Source organism: Bos taurus, chromosome 9, assembly GCF_002263795.3.
Source record: "Bos taurus isolate L1 Dominette 01449 registration number 42190680 breed Hereford chromosome 9, ARS-UCD2.0, whole genome shotgun sequence".
Classification (NCBI taxonomy): Eukaryota; Metazoa; Chordata; class Mammalia; order Artiodactyla; family Bovidae; genus Bos; species Bos taurus.
The window spans coordinates 26,344,776-26,365,279 of NC_037336.1; the positions used below are offsets into that span (position 1 = coordinate 26,344,776).

General features: G+C 42.1%; 1 protein-coding gene across 2 annotated transcripts in view; it reads right to left on the minus strand.

Moving 5' to 3' along the window:
- Positions 1-17,640: 17,640 nt before the first annotated feature.
- NKAIN2 (sodium/potassium transporting ATPase interacting 2) overlaps positions 17,641-20,504 on the minus strand; it is a 1,181,035-nt gene continuing 1,178,171 nt past the window's right edge. For both annotated transcript variants that reach the window (NR_198871.1, NM_001434919.1), the window contains one exon: positions 17,641-20,073. Coding sequence is in view for 1 of the 2 variants with exons in the window: in NM_001434919.1 (NP_001421848.1) it covers positions 20,064-20,073 (10 nt within the window). In the remaining variant the exon portion in view is untranslated. The remainder of the gene's footprint in view (positions 20,074-20,504) is intronic.

The following is a 20,504-nucleotide window of genomic DNA, read 5'->3' on the forward strand; positions in this document are numbered from 1 at the left end:
TATTTCTAATCTAATGCCACTGCTAATGGAGCCAAAGCAAAAACAATACCCAGTTGTGGATGTGACTGGTGATAGAAGCAAGGTCCGATGCTGAGAAGAGCAATATTGCATAGGAACCTGTGTTAGATCCATGAATCGAGGCAAATTGGAAGTGGTCAAACAGGAGATGGCAAGAGTGAATGTCAACATTCTAGGAATCAGTGAACTAAAATGGACTGGAATGGATGAATTGAACTCAGATGACCATTATATCTACTACTGTGGGCAGGAGTCCCTTAGAAGAAATGGAGTAGCCATCATGGTCAACAAAAGAGTCCGAAATGCAGTACTTGGATGCAATCTCAAAAATGACACAATGATCTCTGTTCATTTCCAAGGCAAACCATTCAATATCATGGTAATACCAGCCTATGTCCCAAGCAGTAATGCTGAAGAAGCTGAAGTTGAATGGTTCTATGAAGACCTACAAGACCTTTTAGAACTAACACCCCCAAAAGATGTCCTTTTCATTATAGGGGACTGGAATTCAAAAGTAGGAAGTCAAGAAATACCCGGAGTAACAGGCAAATTTGGCCTTGGAGTATGGAATGAAGCAGGGCAAAGGCTAATAGAGTTTTGCCAAGAGAACGCACTGGTCATAGCAAACACCCTCTTCCAACAACACAAGAGAAGACTCTACACGTGGACATCACCAGATGGTCATCACCAAATTCAGATTGATTATATTTTTTGCAGCCAAAGATAGAGAAGCTCCATAGAGTCAGGAAGAACAAGACTGGGAGCTGACTGTAGCTCAGATCATGAGCTCCTTATTGCCGAATTCAGACTTAAATTGAAGAAAGTAGGGAAAACCACTACACCATTCAAGTATAACCTAAATCAAACCCCTTATGATTATACAGTGGAAGTGAGAAATAGATTTAAGGGCCTAGATTTGATAGAGTGCCTGATGAACTATGGATGGAGGTTTGTGACATTGTACAGGAGACAGGGATCAAGACCATCCCCATGGAAAAGAAAGGCAAAAAAGCAAAATGGCTGTCTGAGGAGGCCTTACAAATAGCTGTGTAAAGAAGAGAAGCGAAAAGCAAAGGAGATAAGGAAAGATATAAGCATCTGAATGCAGAGTTCCAAAGAATAGCAAGAAGAGATAAGAAAGCCTTCCTCAATGATCAATGCAAAGAAATAGAGGAAAACAACAGAATGGGAAAGACTAGAGATCTCTTTAAGAAAATTAGAGATACCAAGGGAACATTTCATGCAAAAATGGGGCTCGATAAAGGACAGAAATGGTATGGACCTAACAGAAGCAGACGATATTAAGAAGAGGTGGCAAGAATACACAGAAGAACTGTACAAAAGAGATCTTCATGACCGATGAAGATCACGATGGTGTGATCACTCACCTAGAGGCAGACATCCTGAAACGTGAAGTCAAGTGGGCCTTAGAAAGCATCACTACGAACAAAGCTAGCAGAGGTGATGGAATTCCAGTTAAAGATGATGGTGTGAAAGTGCTGCACTCAATATGGCAGCAAATTTGGAAAACTCAGCAGTGGTCACAGGACTGGAAAAGGTCAGTTTTCATTCCAATCCCAAAGAAAGGCAATTCCAAAGAATGCTCAAACTACTGCACAATTGCACTCATCTCACACGCTAGTAAAGTAATGCTCAAAATTCTCCAAGCCAGGCTTCAGCAATATGTGAACTGTGAACTTCCAGATGTTCAAGCTGGTTTTAGAAAAGGCAGAGGAACCAGAGATCAAATTGCCAACATCTGCTGGATCATTGAAAAAGCAGAGAGTTCCAGTAAAACACCTATTTCTGCTTTATTGACTATGCCAAAGCCTTTGACTGTGTGGAGCACAATAAACTGTGGAAAATTCTTCAAGAGATGGGAATACCAGACCACCTGACCTGCCTCTTGAGAAACGTATATGCAGGTCAGGAAGCAACAGTTAGAACTGGACATGGAACAACAGACTGGTTCCAAATAGGTAAAGGAGTTTGTCAAGGCTGTATATTGTCACCTTGCTTATTTAACTTCTATGCAGAGTACATCATGAGAAACGCTGGGCTGGAAGAAGCACAAGCTGGAATCAAGATTGCTGGGAGCAATATCAATAACCTCAGATATGCAGATGATACCACCCTTATGGCAGAAAGTGAAGAGGAACTCAAAAGCCTCTTGATGAAAGTGAAAGAGGAGAGTGAAAAAGTTGGCTTAAAGCTCAACATTCAGAAAACGAAGATCATGGCATCTGGTCCCATCACTTTATGGGAAATAGATGGGGAGACAGTGGAAACAGTGTCAGACTTAATTTTTTGGAGCTCCAAAATTACTGCAGATGGTGATTGCAGCCATGAAATTAAAAGACACTTACTCCTTGGAAGGAAAGTTATGACCAACCTAGATAGGATTTTAAAAAGCAGAGACATTACTTTGTCAACAAAGGTCCATCTAAAGCTATGGTTTTTCCAGTAGTCATGTATGGATGTGAGAGTTGGACTGTGAAGAAGGCTGAGCGCCGAAGAATTGATGCTTTTGAACTGTGGTGTTGGAGAAGACTCTTGAGAATCTCTTGGACTGCAAGGAGGTCCAACCAGTCCATCGTAAAGGAGATGAGTCCTGAGTATTCATTGGAAGGACTGATACTGAAGCTGAAACTCCAATACTTTGGCCACCTCATGCTAAGATTTGGCTCATTGTAAAAGACCCTGATGCTGGAAGGGATTGGGGGCAGGAGGAGAAGGGGATGACAGAGGATGAGATGATTGGATGGCGTCACCAACTTGATGGACATGAGTTTGGGTGAACTCTGGGAGTTGCGATGGACAGAGATACCTGGTGTGTTGCAGTTCTTGGGGTCGCAAAGATTTGGACATGACTGAGTGACTGAACTGAATCATACTGAAAGAAAAAGAAATGCAAGATGGCAGGCAATGTGGTTGTCTAAGGAGGCCTTACAAAAGCTGAGAAAAGAAGTAAAAGGCAGAGGAGAAAGGGAAAGATATACCCAACTGAGTGCAGAGTTCCAGAGAATAGCAAAGAGAGATAAGAAAGCCTTCTTAAGTGACTAATGCAAAGAAATAGGGGAAAACAATAGAATGGGAAAGACTAGAGATCTCTTTAAGAAAATTGGAGATACCAAGGGAGCATTTCATATAAAGAAAGGCACAATAAAGGACAAAAACAGCAAGGACCTAACAGAAGCAGAAGAGATTAAGAAGAGGTAGCAAGAATAAACAGAACTATACAAAAAAGCTAATGACTGAGACAACCACGATGATGTGGTCACTACCTAGAGCCAGACATCGTGGAGTATGAAGCCAAGTGGACCTTAGGAAGTATCACTACAAACAAAGCTAGTGGAGGTGATGGAATTCCAGCTGAGCTATTTCAAATCCTAAAAGATGATGCTGTGAAAGTGCTGTACTCATTATGCCAACAAGTTTGCAAAACTCAGCAGTGTCCATAGGACTGGAAAAGGTCAATTTTCATTCCAGTCCCAAAGAAAGGTAATGTCAAAGAATGTTCAAATTATTGTACAATTGCTCTCATTTCGCATGCCAGCAATATTATGCTCAAAATCCTTCACGGTTAGGTCTCTGCAATATGTGAACTGAGAACTTTCAAATGTACAAGCTGCATTTAGAGAAGGCCGAGGAACCAGAGATCAAATTGCCAACATCCTCTGGATCATAGAAAAAGCAAGGGAATTCCAGAGAAACATCTACTTCTGTTTTATTGACTGTGCTAAAGCCTTTGACTGTGTGGATCACAACAAACGGTGGAATATTCTTAAAGTGGTGGGAATACCAGACCACCTTACCTGCCTTCTGAGAAACCTGTGTGCAGGTCAAGAAGCAACAGCTAGAACTGACCATGCATCATTGGATTGCTTCCAAATTGGGAAAGGAGTACATCAAGGCTGTATGTTGTCACCCTGTGTATTTAACTTCTGAGCAGAGTACATCATGTGAAATGCCAGGCTAAATGAATCGCAAGTTGGAATCAAGATTGCTGGAAGAAATATCAACAACCTCAGATATGCAGATGATACCACTTTAATGGCAGAAAGTGAAGAGGAACTAAAGAGCCTCTTGATGAAGGTGAAAGGGAAGAGTGAAAAAGCTGGCTTAGAACTCAACATTCAAAAAACTATGATAATGACATCTGATCTTATCACTTCCTGGCAAATAGATGGGGTAAATGTGGAAACAGTGTCAGATTTCATTTTCTTGGACTCCAGAATCAATGCAGACTGTGACTGCATTCATGAAATCAAAAGACTCTTGGTCTTTGAAAGAAAAGGTATGACAAACCTAGACAGCATATTAAAAAGCAAAGACATCCCTTTGCCAACAACAGTCTGATGGTCAAACCTATGGTTTTTCTAGTAGTCATGTATGGATGTGAGAGTTGGACTATAAAGAAGGCTGGGTGCCGAAGAATTGACGCTTTTGAATTGTGGTGCTGGAGAAGACTCTTGAGATTCCCTTGGCCAGTAAGGAGATCAAACCAGTCAATGCTAAAGGATATCAACCCTGAATATTCATTAGAAGGACTGATGCTGAAGCTGAAGTTCTAATACTTTGGCCACCTGATGTGAAGAGCTGACTCATTGGAAAAGACCATGATGCTAGAAAAGATTGAGGGCAAGAGGAGAAGGGGCCAAAAGAGGATGAGATGGTTGGATGGCATCACTGACTCAATGGACATGAGTTTGAGCAAACTCAGGGATATAGTGATGGACAGGGAAGCGTGGCGTGGGTGCAGTTCATGGAGCTGCAAAGTGTCAGACACAACTGAGTGCCTGAGCAACAACAACAATCAGGCAGGAGGTGCCAATCTGTGGCCCAGAGGTTGGGGACCCCTGGACTAAAGGTGTTCAACACCTTAAACTATACTGAAATATTTTTATCTAAACTACACATAAACAAAAAAATAAGTGTCTTTTAATATGTGCATATCAATTAAAGTAAAGCTTTGCAAGTAAATTAGTTTCAAGATACTTTGCTTTAAAACCAAAGCTGGCAGTGAAACAAAAGCCATTTAATTCATTGAACTCACTGTATTTCCCAGTCCTGAGGACAAATGAAATAAAGAAACCTACAACCATTGCAGAGTTAAAATTCCAAATTGTTTGTAGGATCTTCGCCTTGGGAAATTCCTGTCATCTTTCATGTGAACTGAACCCTAACACTAAGCACTTGATAAGCATTTGAATGCCTCAAATAGAGAATAATCACACTTCTTTAAAATACACAATTGGTAAGTTTGAGACATAATTGGGAAGTTTGTTCACAACTTAAACCCATTGAACAAATCTCACAAAACTCTCAGCCTTTCTATCAAACTTTAAAACAGTTTAAACTGTGAGAAACAGAGAAAGCTTCCTGTCCTTAGGCAGAGCTGAGAAATGTCTAGTGTAGTTTATAAATCTGAGTGGTTTCAGTTCAGTTCAGTAGCTCAGTCGTGTCTGACATTTTGTGACCCCATGGACTGTAGCATGCCAGGCTTACCTGTCTATCACCAATTCGCGGAGCTTGCTCAAACTCATGTCCATCGAGTGGGTGATGCCATCCAACCATCTTATCCTCTGTCATCCCCTTCTCCTCTTGCCTTCAGTCTTTCCCAGTATCAGCATCTTTTCCAGTGAGTCAGTTCTTCACATCAGGTGGCCAAAGTATTGGAGTTTCAACTTCAGCATCAGTCCTTCCAATGAATATTCAGGACTGATTTCCTTTAGGATGGACTGGTTGGCTCTCCTTGCAGTCCAAGGGACTCTCAAGAGTCTTTTCCAACACCACAGTTCAAAAGCATCCATTCTTTGATGCTTAGCCTTCTTCATGGTCCAACTCTCACATCCATACATTACCACTGGAAAAACCATAGCCTTGACTAGATGGACCTTTGTTGGCAGAGTAATATCTCTGCTTTTTAACATGCTGTTTAGGTTGGTCATAGCTTTTCTTCTAAGGAGCAAGCATCTTTTAACTTCATGGCTACAGTCACCATCTGCAGTGATTTTGGAGCCCAAGAAAATAAAGTCTGTCATTGTTTGCATTGTTTCCCCATCTATTTGTCCTGAAGTGATGGGACCAGATGCTATGATCTTAGTTTAAACCACTCATGATGGGAGTAGTTTGGAAAAACTGAAAAGCAATTAATTAAAGTGAAATGGTTCCTTACAGCTCCCAGTCCAGCCCCTGCCAGTTGTGGGAGGCCAATCTAGGCACCCCTGCACTGTGGAGTTTCTCTCTAAATCCCGGGCATTGGGGTTGGGAAGAACGTGGCCACATCTTCCTGTGCTTGGATGACCAGCCTCTGTTTTCCCAGGTCTGAGGGGTCTTCAAGGATGGAGAACTCTTGGTGCTAAAACAGAGACAGTCCCAGGCAGCAGGGCCAAGTCTCTCACCCCACTTGAACCCCCGTTCCTTTTCTAGAAGGATCCCTCCTCGCTGTTGCCATGGCTGGGAAGATATCCCACGAGTGGTTTTCTTGTTCAGAGGAAGCTGCTGAGCCTCTGAGTGCAGTTTCCAAGCTTCTTGCCTCTACCCTACTTGGCCATGTTCACAGATTCTGCCCTGAAGACCCCAGCTATTCCTCCCCAGCACCCTAAGCCTAACCCCACAGAGGCTGATGGGGGTGGGTCAGGTGAAGTGTGGTAGGTGCCGGTGCTGGAGTTCCTGTGAACTAGGAGGGCTGGGAGAAAGCAGGCTATAAAGAGGAGGGTTGCTCCACTTTTGGAGGCTGCCCTGGGGCTCTGGCTGCTCCTTGACAGCTGCGGTGGTGGGGTTGCTAAGCATTCATTTTTGAAGCTTGCAAGTTTGGCTCTTTCTGTCTTGAAGATGCTCCTGCCTGCCTTTCTTTCTTTCTCCAGCTAAAGCATAAAGAAGTGGCAACCAACAAAAGCCTCCTTGGTGCATCTCCACTGGCGCCTTCTGGCCGCCTCTTTGTGCCAAGAGTCTTCTTTGTCTTAGGCCTTTGCTTCGTCCTCAGAACAGGACTAGGAACCATGCATCCTTGGTCCAGGGTGCTGAGGCGAAGCTTGGTTAGTTTATCCAGGAGAACAGGACAGGAGGAGTTGGCTAGGGCCCTATGGCCCAACCTCAAAGAGAATAGTAGAGCAGGGTGTTAAAAGCTCCCTCCCTCCCTGCCCCCTGACTCCTGACAGCACCATGGAAACCTGTGCTGGCTGAGAGCCCTGGGCAGGGTCTCTGTTGAGCTAGTGAGTTGGAAAATGGGGAACTTTGAGGGACTGGGGCTATCATCTCAGCCTTCCATGAGAATCGGGCCAGCCTAACCCTGTTAGAAATATCAGGTCAAGGGAAACACGGTGGGTGGATGTAAATGGATGAACTTGAGACCCTACACTGAGCTGCGGGCCTTCCCGTGCCCAGGCTAGGTCCCTGCCCTGAAACAGGTGCTAACAGCTTTTGTTCCAGCGCCCCTGAGCACCAGGCATTGTCTCCCAGGTGCCATCTCATCAGCTCCTCTTGGGGGTTTGGAGGGTTGAGTAGCTTCCCAGACCTGAACTCAAAACCAAGGACTTCCCAGTTTAGTCCCTCTCTGAGCTGTCCATCCAGGTGCTCAGCCTCAGGAAGAAGGTACTTTGCAGAGCTGAGAGGGGCAGATCTTACCATGGCTCTGCCTGAGGTTCAGGAGGCTGGTCGCTGCTCTCGGCAGTGGGCGACTGATGGAGCTTCTTGTCCTTAGAGCCCTTTTAATAACTTTTAAAATTTTATTTTATTGGCGTATAGTTGATCTACAGTGCTGTTTGGTTTCTGCCGTACAGCAGGGGGATTCGGTTATATGGCTGTATATTCATATTCTCTTCCATTGTTTGATCGCAGGATGCTGAGTGTTGTTCCTCGTGCTCTACAGTGGGACCTTGTTGTTTATCCATTATACTTCATGGTTTGCACCTGCTGGCCCCAGTCTCCCCAGTCCATCCCTTCCCCACCCCACCCTACCTTGGAAACCACAAGTCTGTTTTCTCTTAGACCTCTTTAGTAATTAGTCAGACTGAATGTGGATCCAGAGAGCTGAGAAGTAGCAAGAGGTTATGGCATAGCTGACCACTAGAAACCTCTTAGGACCATGTCTCTGTAACTTACGAAGTACAGGGCATGCTGCCTCCTGCCATCAAAGTGCTCCATGGGTACCAGACTGTCAGCACATTATGAGCTGCAGAGCTTGGCTATTTGTGCGGGTTTAAACATCACTCCTCTAAAACTCAGCACGTTCTGAACTAAGCTTAATTGAACCCAATCATCTCTTCCTTAACCTGGCAGGGATTCAGCACCCCTTATTGATTCCAGCACTTCTCAGGTAGGCATTCATGCCACCAAGAGGAAATGGGCCTGAACCCAGTTCTAGTGTTTCATGGTGACACACAGCCACACTTGCCTTATTCTCTCCTACAGGACACGTCATCCCATTTTAGGCAATGTCTTATGGGTTGGGCCTTTCTCAAAGCAACATAACTGGTTATTGGTGGAGAGAAGATTTAGGCCCAGTCCCACCCAGTCAGCTGGCTTCTATTCCTTGATGCTGGGAATAACGTTTGTGAAATGAAAATATCTCCTGCCATATCAATAAACAAGAAATGTCACAGCCATCAGCGATTTCTGGTCTCCAAATGTGAGTGAGGGCTCCCCAAACTGTGATCCAGCAGATGCTGCCACCCTCCACGGTGATTGCTGAGAAGCTAGGGGATTGCAGGAAGCAGCCATCTGCCACTCCTTAAGGTGAACAAGGAAACAGAATTGGGTTCCAGACAGCTGAGTCACATATGAAAGGAGTGAATTTAGTGGGCCCAGAGGTTTGCATCTTCCCATACATAGAATGCGAAATTGCTTAACGTGACACCTGATCTTTGATGTTCAGACTGCCTGCTCCCTTTGTTGCAAAGTTGTATGTGGCCTGACTCCTCTGCTCCTGCCTCCTTGCAGCAGTTTTCTCAGAGCTACTGAGATGCTGTCTCCTAGGCTTGGAGTCCTAAACGTTCCCACCAAATAAATAACTCTCTGCTTTCAGGTTGTGACTCTGTATTTTAGTCAACAGCGTGAACTCCGATGTAGCCCAAGTCCTTGCTTTCATCTACACCTCGCCGCCGCCCATAAGTATTAGATATGTACTATGACCAACCTCAACAATTAGTATCTTAGAATTTTAGTGGGAGGGATTGAGAAATAACCCTTGTTGCCATTGAAATTTATTCAAGTCGTTACTTGATTGACTTACAGCCATGAAATGTTATAGTGCCCCTGTACTGCAATGGATTTCAGTGGTCCACTCAAAATCTTTCTCTAATAGAAGTGCAATAAAAACCTGACTAATCATACATATAACCAGGATTTGATCCAATTCACTAGAAGTTTTGAAAAATACCAGCCTCAGTATCCAAGGCATAGTATCAATTTATTGTTCTAATTCTTTTTTGAATCATCTTTTTTTTTTTCATTCAGATAAAAAAAAACCCAGGAATATTTTTCATAGTAAATGAAATATATCCTAATTCTGTGTGTTCCAGTAACAAAATGGTAAATTTGAAGGCGGTAGAGGCAGACGGAATTTTACTCTTGGCTTCTCTAGCGAGCAGGGCCAGCTTTATGGGCATAGGGGTGTGTGTCACACATGATCCGCTTGCTCACAGGAATCCGGTGCCTGGCTTAGTGCTCTACTGTCCTCTTCAGGAAATTCCTACTAGATTATTTGTGAGCAGGTGGTGAGCAGGGGAGATGCCCTGGGGGGAGAGCCCTTGCCATTGTTTGTGATCTCACAGCAGTACCTGAAGGCTCTGACTCAGGCCCCTGGGCAACGAGTGCAGCAGGCAGAGCAATTGGCCTGGCCAGCCCCCAGGGCAATTCAAGGAGCCCCAGGGCTAAGTGGGTGATTGAGAAGGGACCTGGGGCCAGACTGGCAGTGATGACAGTGTCAGCAGCAGAAGAAATGACTGCTGTGTGCCTGGGGAAAGCAGAGGCAACCTGGGAACTGTGGGAGGCCAGCTGGCCCATTCATTCACCAGGAGAGCTGGTTCCTGCAGCTCCCACACAAATACTTAACTGTGGTTTACCCTGGGACAGGAATTGCTGGTTCTCCGGGAGTAAACTTTTGTTGATAAATTATTACAAGGTAAAAGCATACACATGGATATTGCAAAAAGGCGTGTCAGAGAGTTATTAGAATTATTCAAAGAGTTTAGAGTCTCTGGTTGTGAAAACTGCTGCAACATTGTAAACAAATATCTGCAGGCTTACCTGTAGAAATTAAATGTAGTTAGCAGTAGACATAAAAGAGCTCTTTTCCTATGAACTTCAAATGAACAGATTACTAACTAGGAAGACAATTTTTTTTATTGTCTTTCTAGTTGTTGAAGACTGAACAGTGAAATTCGTGAATGAAAAAGTGAAGTGAAAGTTGCTCTGTTGTGTCCAACATTTTGTGATCCCATGGACTGTGGCCTGCCAGGCTCCTCTGTCCATGGAATTCTCCAGGCAATTGGAGTGGGTTGCTGTTCCCTTCTCCAGGGGATCTTCCCAACCCAGGGATCTAACCCAGGTCTCCCACATTGCAGGCAGATTTTTTACCATCTGAGCCATTAGGGAAGCCCTAAATACATGAATAGGTGTTTTCAATTATGTAGAAATCATGAAGCCATTTTCAGTTTCTTAAATAACCTCTTCAAGTTATAGGAAATATCAGAAAATATTAAAATGCTGTGGTTCATTTTTTATTTAAAATTCAATTCAGATTACATGAAACATATTTATGAAGAGTTAAATCTTTTAAGAAAAATTGTTCTGTGAAGCATAAGCTCAAATGACTAAAATTTGTATTTCAAAATAATTTATCAGAAATGTATCCAATGTTGTCACTGCTTATAAAATATTCTTCACAACACGACTGAAGCGACTTAGCAGCAGCAGCAGCAGCAGCAGTCATAGGTATATCAGAAAGATTCTTCTCAAAGTTAAAAATTATAAAAAAGCCATTGATGCAAATTTCCAAATTTTCATGTTCATTTATATTGATTGCATATTAAGTGGCTAGAGTATAGATTTTGATGACTTAATAAATTGTGGAATAGTGAGTCACATCTTCAGTTCAGTCATTCAGTCATGTCTGACTCTTTGCGACCCCATGGACTGCAGCATGCCAGGCTTCCCTGTCCATCACCAACTCCCAGAGCTTACTCAAATTCATGTCCATCGAGTCGGTGATGCCATCCAACCATCTCATCCTCTGTCATGCCCTTTTCTTCCCGCCTTCAATCTTTCCCAGCATCAGTGTCTTTTCCAGTGAGTCAGTTCTTCGTATCAAGTGGCCAAAGTATTGGAGTTTCAGTTTCAGCATCAGTCCTTCCAATGAATATTCAGGGTTGATTTCCTTGAGGATTGACTGGTTTGATCTCCTTGCAGTCCAAGGGACCCTCAAGAGTCTTCTCCAACACCACAGTTCAAAAGCATCAATGCTTTGGCACTCAGCTTTCTTTGTAGTCCAGCTCTCACATCCATACATGACTACTGGAAAAACCGTAGCTTTGACTAGACGGACCTTTGTTGGCACAGGAATATCTCTGCTTTTTAATATACTGTCTAGGTTGGTCATAGCTTTTTTTCCAAAGAGCAAGTGTCTTTTAATTTCATGGCTGCAGTCACCATCTGCAGTGATTTTGATCATAAGACCCACATCTTATGATGAATCAAAATATCCCACTTAATAGAATACTACATTTATTGTATTTAAAATTATATCAAAATATTATGTTTTATAATTTTTATATTGTTATTTATGTTACTATAACCCTTATGGGCAACAGTAATGTTTTGTAAGTAATAAAGTATTTTAAGGAAAAGCCCCTTTTAACAACACTTTTTTCCTATTCTTTGTAAAAGAGGCCCCACATATTCATTTTGCACTGAGCCCACAAACTGTGCAGGTTTGAGCCCCACAAACCTGATGGCAAGGTTTAGCATTGATGCTCCCTTCCAGACATCTTCTGCTTACATTCTTATTCTTTACAGTTTGAACTGATAGAAGCTTTTGTCCATTAGGAATAGAAATGCTTCATGTTTAAAAATATTTGCCTTTCAGCACTCAAAACAGCATACTTAATGAATATGCTTTATTTTCCCATGAATTATTAGCCTCAGCCTCAGCCTCTCAGCCTTCCCTCCTACCTGCTTTTGAGGATGGGAAGGCTAGTTCTGTAGTGTGTGGAGCACAATGTTGTCACATCCTTAGCAATGGAGACTTGTTTATAGTAACTCAGTTTGACATTTCTCCATTGACTTACTAGTCATAACTCAGTGTCCATTTGTTTGACTTCATCCTAAGAGTCTTGGTCAGCCTGACGTTACAGTGACAAGAGGTTCAGGTGTTCTGGTGGCCTCCACTGTGAGGCTGGAAAGATTTATGTCTAGACGGCTGTGTGCAAAAACCTCTCTGCACATGGAGCTCCACATATCCCCAAAGGATATAATGAGTAAAACTAGAAGAATAATGAAGAAAAATGACAGGCACGTGGAAGGGGAACAAACAGGGTGTGCCTCTGGTAAATAACTCCCTGAAGGACTCTTAGAAAAGACTTACTGATTAATTGAATCAATCTATCATCCTTTGGGTGACAGCATCAATTTGCAATCTTTTTGGGGAGTTGTTTCATTTCATTGCTGTTATAGCTTAAATTCATGTGAGGGTAGAATGAGAGGTTAAAAAATATACCTGTTTTATTATTCAGTTTAGTTCAGTCGTTCAGTCGTGTCCGACTCTTTGCGACCTCATGAATCACAGCACGCCAAGCCTCCCTGTCCATCACCAACCCCCGGAGTTCACTCAAACTCAGGTCCATCGAGTCGGTTATTAGGCTACCACAATTCTGTGCTCTCATTATAGAAATGACTTACATTGATTTTAATAATGGTTTAAAATGTCAGAACATCAACATGTGTCTTATACAAGGATTTTTCCTCTCTGAATTTATCTTACAGAAATCAGCTTTTAATACCCATCAAAAATTTAAACTCATTTATTTGCTTCTAAACTGCATACTGTTTAAGAATTTTTGAAGAACAGTCTTTTTTTTTTTTAATTTATTTCTGGGGACTATACAAAGATCTATCGTTATCCTTTTTAGGAGGAACTCACCTTTGTTTTCTTTGTGGTCTTTGGCAACCATAGTTTGTGATACTTGTGTAGATTTCAGTGGTTAATGAGACCTGTGAGTGTATTCTGCAGTTTGGGCTTTCATTGAATTAAAAGGAATAGAATATATACATGTCTTAGAGATTTTGCTCTCATACCTTGTAAAAATGATTGTTTCAAGACACTAGCATTTTTTAAATTGGACGTAATGTATTAGTCACAAATTCTGTCCTTCCCTTTCTTGGGAGTGTGTGAAAGGTGGATATAATACAATGAAAAGGGGATTGATCGTGGGTCCTAAGCAAAGACTGACATGTGAGGAGAATAATTTGGGCTTCATTTTGTTATAATATAAGGATTTTGATAACAAAGCTTCCTGAGTACAAGCATTAAGTGCCATAATTTTACCCAAATGTCTGAGGAAGATTTATCTTGACAACCATCAGTTCAGTTCAGTTCAGTCACTCAGTCGTGTCCGACTCTTTGCGGCCCCATGAATTGTAGCACGCCAGGCCTCCCTGTCCATCATCAACTCCTGGAGTTCACTCAAACTCACGTCCATCGAGTCGGTGATGCCATCCAGCCATCTCATCCTCTGACGTCCCATTCTCCTCCTGTCCCCAATCCCTCCCAGCATCAGAGTCTTTTCCAATGAGTCAACTCTTCACATGAGGTGGCCAAAGTACTGGAGTTTCAGCTTTAGCATCATTCCTTCCAAAGAACACCCAGGACTGATCTCCTTTAGAATGGACTGGTTGGATCTCCTTGCAGTCCAAAGGATTATCAAGAGTCTTCTCCAACACCACAGTTCAAAAGCACCAATTCTTTGGTGCTCAGCTTTCTTCACAGTCCAACTCTCACATCCATACATGACCACAGGAAAAACCACGGCCTTGACTAGACGGACCTTTGTTGGCAAAATAACGTCTCTGCTTTTGAATGAATATGCTATCTAGGTTGGTCATAACTTTCCTTCCAAGGAGTAAGCGTCTTTTAATTTCATGGCTGCAGTCACCATCTGCAGTGATTTTGGAGCCCCCCAAAATAAAGTCTGACACTGTTTCCACTGTTTCCCCATCTATTTCCCATGAAGTGATGGGACCAGATGCCATGATCTTCGTTTTCTGAATGTTGAGCTTTAAGCCAACTTTTTCACTCTCCTCTTTCACTTCACAACCATAGGAAGTATTAAAAAATGAAACAGTTTGAGTAATCTTAATCTCTCTAATATTAGCTACTTATTAATGTATTATAAAAGAAGTTGAAAAACTTCTAACCCTGAAACTGAATGTAATTGGTTGACTAATATATAAGAACATATCATACATACATGTTAACATATGGGATCATGTTATTGTTATTTAAGAGAACTCTAACATGTGGATGAAAAGCGTTGCCTGCCATATCAGTAAACAAAGGATGCTACGGCCATCAAGCCAGATGCCATTGCAGCTGCCCCTGACTGTGTACCTGGAGGGGAATTCAAGGTGGAGAAAAGTAGGATACTGGCCCTAGATAGCTGAGGTGCATATCAAAGAAATTATTGTAATTAACCCAGACTCTTCCATCTTTCCATACATAGAAAAGCACTAAATTTATTAACTTGAGATGTCTGGTTTTCTTTAATAATAATCTTTTGATGTTCTAATTACCTGATTGTTGTCACAAAACTCCTAAATCCCCTGGCTCTTCCATTACCTCTTGGGAGCAGTCTCTCAGAGCTGTCTGAGAGGCTGTCTTCCAGGCTTAAGTTCTCAGTTGTTTGCCAAGTAAAACGTAATTCTCAACTTTTCAGTTCAGTTCAGTTCAGTCGCTAAGTCGTGTCCGACTCTTTGCGATCCCATGAATCACAGCATGCCAGGCCTCCCTGTCCATCACCAACTCCAGGAGTTCACTCAGACTCACGTCCATTGAGTCAGTGATGCCACCCAACCATCTCATCCTCTGTCGTCCCCTTCTCCTCTTGCCCCCAATCCCTCCCAGCATCAGAGTCTTTTCCAATGAGTCAACTCTTGGCATGAGGTGGCCAAAGTACTGGAGTTTCAGCTTTTGCATCATTCCTTCCAAAGAAATCCCAGGGCTGATCTCCTTCAGAATGGACTGGTTGGATCTCCTTGCAGTCCAAGGGACTCTCAAGAGTCTTCTCCAACACCACAGTTCAAAAGCATCAATTCTTCGGCACTCAGCTTTCTTTACAGTCCAACTCTCACATCCATACATGACCACTAGAAAAACCATAGCTTTTGTTGGCAAAGTAATGTCTCTGCTTTTCAGTATGCTATCTAGTTTGGTCATAACTTTCCTTCCAAGGAGTAAGCGTCTTTTAATTTAATGGCTGCAGTCACCATCTGCAGTGATTTTGGAGCCCAAAAAAATAAAGTCTGACACTGTTTCCACTGTTTCCCCATCTATTTCCCATGAAGTGATGGGACCAGATGCCATGATCTTCGTTTTCTGAATGTTGAGCTTGAAGCCAACTTTTTCACTCTCCTCTTTCACTTTCATCAAGAGGCTTTTTAGTTCCTCTTCACTTTCTGCCATAAGGGTGGTGTCATCTGCATATCTGAGGTTATTGATATTTCTCCCGGCAATCTTGATTCTAGTTTGTGCTTCTTCCAGCCCAGCGTTTCTCATGATGTACTCTGCATAGAAGTTAAATAAGCAAGGTGACAATATACAGCCTTGACGTACTCCTTTTCCTATTTGGAACCAGTCTGTTGTTCCATGTCCAGTTCTAACTGTTGCTTCTTGACCTGCATACAGATTTCTCAAGAGGCAACTTTTAGGTTGTGCATTTTCTTCAGTATAGAAAAGATAAAGGCATATTTAACATAAAATTATACTGAATTTAGTATACAATAATTCAGAAGCATTTGCTGACCTTACATTGCCTTGGAACGTCTTCCTTATCAGCGTTCATTGTGGTTTACACAGTCCAAAGCCACTCGACAAATCCCCATTGTCTGGGTGTAGTTTATTCTGTTTTGACCAGAGTGCACAAACTGGAATTTGTGGTAGAATGGTGACATATTTGCATTTTCAGGATAAATAGTAATCTTGAATAGTCTCTTAACCTTAGTTTAGCTGTTTTTATAATGCCTGTGTTTATGTATCTCCAAAGTTTGTCCTACAATGTGGTCTATTTAAAAGGTTTTTATATCTGAGTTCAAATTGTCCGCTTGTTATGGTACAGTGGAATGCTGGATTTTTGCTTCACCATTTCAGAGATTATGTTTTATAGTAGCTACCAGATGAAGATGATCTTGGTACCCCCTGTTATTTACCAAATGCACATCTTATTTAATGGAGAACTCTAGACTAACGAATCTTCTCTTTACATCATATATACATGTGTGGTCTTTACTTAGGGTTGATCTATTAACTTTTAATCCATTAACTCTTTTTATGCAGCCGAGGTCTGGTATGCATATGCCCTCATGGTGGGAAGCAACATCCTAACAGTCATCCACCCTACTTCGATGAACACACATCAGCATACTTCCACACAGGGAACATAAGTAAGAGCAGCCTTGGTCATTTACAAGGCTCTCACCACGTGGCCCAGAAGCGAAATACTATAAGCTGATCTTCAGCTTCTTGGAATGCTGCCTCAAAGCCTTCCTTGTTTTCAGTCAGTTGTGGCATTTCGGCTTCTGGGGGCTGGTGTGTGTCTGTGTGCTGTGAGAGCAAGGACACAACCCCAGCAGCCTGGAGCAGCCCAAGCCCTCAGTCCCTTGAGTACGTATGGCAAACCTCAGCTGAAATTGTGACCCTGCTGTCACAAGTGCTAAAGTAAAAAGTGAAAATGAAGTCGCTCAGTCATGTCCAACTCTTTGCAACCCCATGGACTGTAGCCTACCAGGCTCCTCTGTCCGTGGGATTCTTCAGGCGAGAATACTGCAGTGGGTTGCCATTTCCTTCTCCAGGGGATCTTGCCAACCCAGGGATTGAACCTGGGTTTCCTGCATTGTAGGCAGACACTTTACCATCTGAGCCACCAGGGAAGTCTCACCTTGCCTATCCTGTTTCAACATGTTCATTAAAATTGACATCAAATCTTCATTATCAGAGGGGCAGTAAATGAGTAAATTATTCTATTTTAAATAATTTGACATGCAAAAATGAAAAAGCCTCCCTATGTTAATGTAAGGTTTTTTAAATATAGTGCTCTATAATCCAGCTATTAGCTGGATGCTAACTCTGAATTCCAAATAGAGGAGGGATAGAAAAAAAAGTTCTCCAAATGACAGCAAGTCTATTCCAGAAGGTCTTGTAAAAGAACCCTTAGTGCGAGGAGATAATGAAAGTGCATGTTACCTGTGATTGAGCTGAAATAGTACCAAGACCTGGCAATTCCTTTTTACTGCCGTACAGTGTAGAACATCAGCTCTGCCTCCATGTCACTGAAATAGGGTTTCCCTGTCAGTGACGTCATCAGGTACACCTTGAGAAGGAACATGGACTTTCAGGGATGGCTCAGAAACTTAGTTGTTTTTCCTTTTATTTTTAAAATGCAAATTACACTAGTAAGTCAAAAAAATCACTCTGTTAAAAATACATTCATAATTAACAAATGCAAAAGAAAGAAAGACACATCAGGATTGTAACTTCTTGCCTTCTGAATATTAGGTTTATAACAAAAGCTCAGCCTAGAAAAATAGCATTCTTCACCGGATTTTGAGGAGGATACAGCTGTACAACTTAGATGTTTTTCCAGATAGAATCACACTACTGTGCTCCCTGTTCACTGATTCCTGTTTAGTAGTCAACAACTGGTTTTGAAAATTTTGGTGGTGATGATCGTAGTGATTAGATGGTAACTTGGCTGCAACGTAAAGCAGGAATATGAGAGTTTTGTTCTCTGTGCATTTAAACCTCTATCCATATACATGTCTTAGAAGGGTGGAGTCTCATCACAGCATGAATGTACAGTGAAACCTCATGTTAATAGTCACATTAGAATAATTTCTGGCATGTGTAGTATTTATATTGTAAGAATCAAAGGATGATACATTGGTAAATATTTTTCTCATACGTTAAACATGCATGTCACTATAAAATCATCGTATGAGGTTTCACTGACATGTTTGTGACTGTATATTTTATGCATGTATATATGGACAAACATATACAAACCACTGAGAAAATTCAAGCACAAGTGCTGGAACTTTTTTTTTTTTTGTAGTTTATGTTCTACTAGTAACCTTTGTTCCTTTGTTATCTTCAAATGCATATGTGTGTAGATCACAGACACCCATGCAGGCACAGTAATGGGACTGGTTTATGTAGCTTTGGATGGGCTAACGTTCAAAGTAGGCTAGCCCAATAACTGAAACTTCATAGAAACCAAGAGAAAAAGTTGCTCCATGCCAATTTATAACTTTTCAAGTCCAAATTTCACTGCATTTAAAGATGGTGTATTATTAATAGTCCTAAGAAATTGATTTTAGTGTCTCAGGTGGACCAAAAAGAAAATGACTCATCTGAGTTCCTGACAAGCCTGAGCTAATTATGTTTTTCACTAATGAAAATCAAATAATGCTTGAATATATAGAACAAAATGTCCTAGGAATTCAGAATATTCCATAAACACATTGACCTACTATTAAGTTTCCAAAGGCATCTTGTTGCCAACTACATTAACAGCACAGTTTTTCTGCCACAATAATACAGGAGGATTAAAATACACTCTAACACACAACAGATCCCCCAATTACCACAAAGAGATCTCAGATATTTCACCAAGGTAACTATTGTTCCCCCCGCCCACCCAAAAAATAATCTCGTACGCTGAAGTTAGGAAAAAAAGTTCACCTACATAGGGGCTTCCATTTGAATTAGATATAAAAGAGTAAACATAGCTAATACATATTCAGTTGGCCTCTGTTGATAGAAATCCACAGCTGTTTCTGTGTTAGTAAAAGACATTTGTAGATACTTATAAAAGCACCTAGAGTGCAATAAAGAAAATCAGTGAGTTAAGCCGTTTCTGTTCTCTGCTTCCCCGGAGATTAATGAGTTTAGTAGATTAATATGTTTTGCTTTGTCCCCCCCAACCCCCTCAGAAGACCTTATTGAAGAATTATAAAGATGACGATTATTACTTTGTTACTATTACTTGTCTCTTTTTGGCCACCATGGAGGCTCAATGGTGAAAGCACTTGGCTGACAGCTGGCAGTTTTCGTACACAGACACACTGGAGCTGCTGAGCTATGCAGTCTTGTTTCTTGACATGACACACACACAGACTTGAACTCATTCGGAATTAACAGCAGTGTGTTAGCCTAAAGGAAGTGACTTGGGGACGTCTGCACTGAGGACTCTCAGGCGCACAACTTAGGTGGGTTAAGGCAAGTATGTACGGTACAGCCTTTAGGGCAAACAACCTGCCGTTTCAGACTTCGGTTACAAGGTCATCATGGTATGTTTTGTGTGTTTGTTTTTGCAATTACATTGCCTACATAGCCGTGGTGCTATCAAGACATATGGAGGGCAGAAGACAGGGCTCTCAAACTACTGTGCCCTGGATGACTTTGCAGCTGGCAGAGGCCGCCCGGCTGGGCTGTAGAGGAGTTAGTGACGGCCAGCAGAGGGCGCCAACACGTCTCCTTATGAACTTTGCAAAGACCTGGGAGAAAGGAGCCTGCATTCCGGAAATCCACGAGGGGCGTGTCCTGCATATTTGTCTGTTTCAGATAGAAAGAGGAGGCCAAGAAGAATTGGTGTGTGCGTGCGTGCGTGTGTGTGTGTGTGAGTGTGCGTGTCTCTTCCAGTGCATGTGGAGGCTTTATGTTTTGTTAGTATGTATTAAACTTAGTTGCTTCTTTCTCTTCAAAAAATGCAGGAGGCCACCGCGAAACAAGTTCTTTGAAAGGTCCAGGAGCTGATGTACTGAAGCCATTTGTGTTATTTTGACCTGAGAGAGAGAAAAAAGATGTTTTTAATCAAGGGTGAGAGCTCAGTACCCTTTGCTCACCTCTCCAAGCGCAAGAGTAAACCAAAAAAAAAAAAAAAAGTCCAAAGCCCAAATTGTGCTTTAAATAGACAGTTTTCCTCCTCTCAACTTTTTCCTCAGTGCAACCTTCTGGATAGAGAGGCCAGCTATGGTAATTTAAAATCCATTTTCTGGGGGCAAATGACTATGTATTGCTGTACAGTTAGGCTGCCAAAAAGAATGCATTGGTTTCAAATGGTGGCCTGTTACTGCGTGGGATATTCCCACATTTACGCCACAGGGAGCCCAATAGATGTGGACCTGCTTCGGCACATAGGTCAGTGGTAGTCAAAGCAGCTACTTTGTTAGAAAATTAACCTGCAAACATGGGAATGTTAAGTGCAGCAACTTCA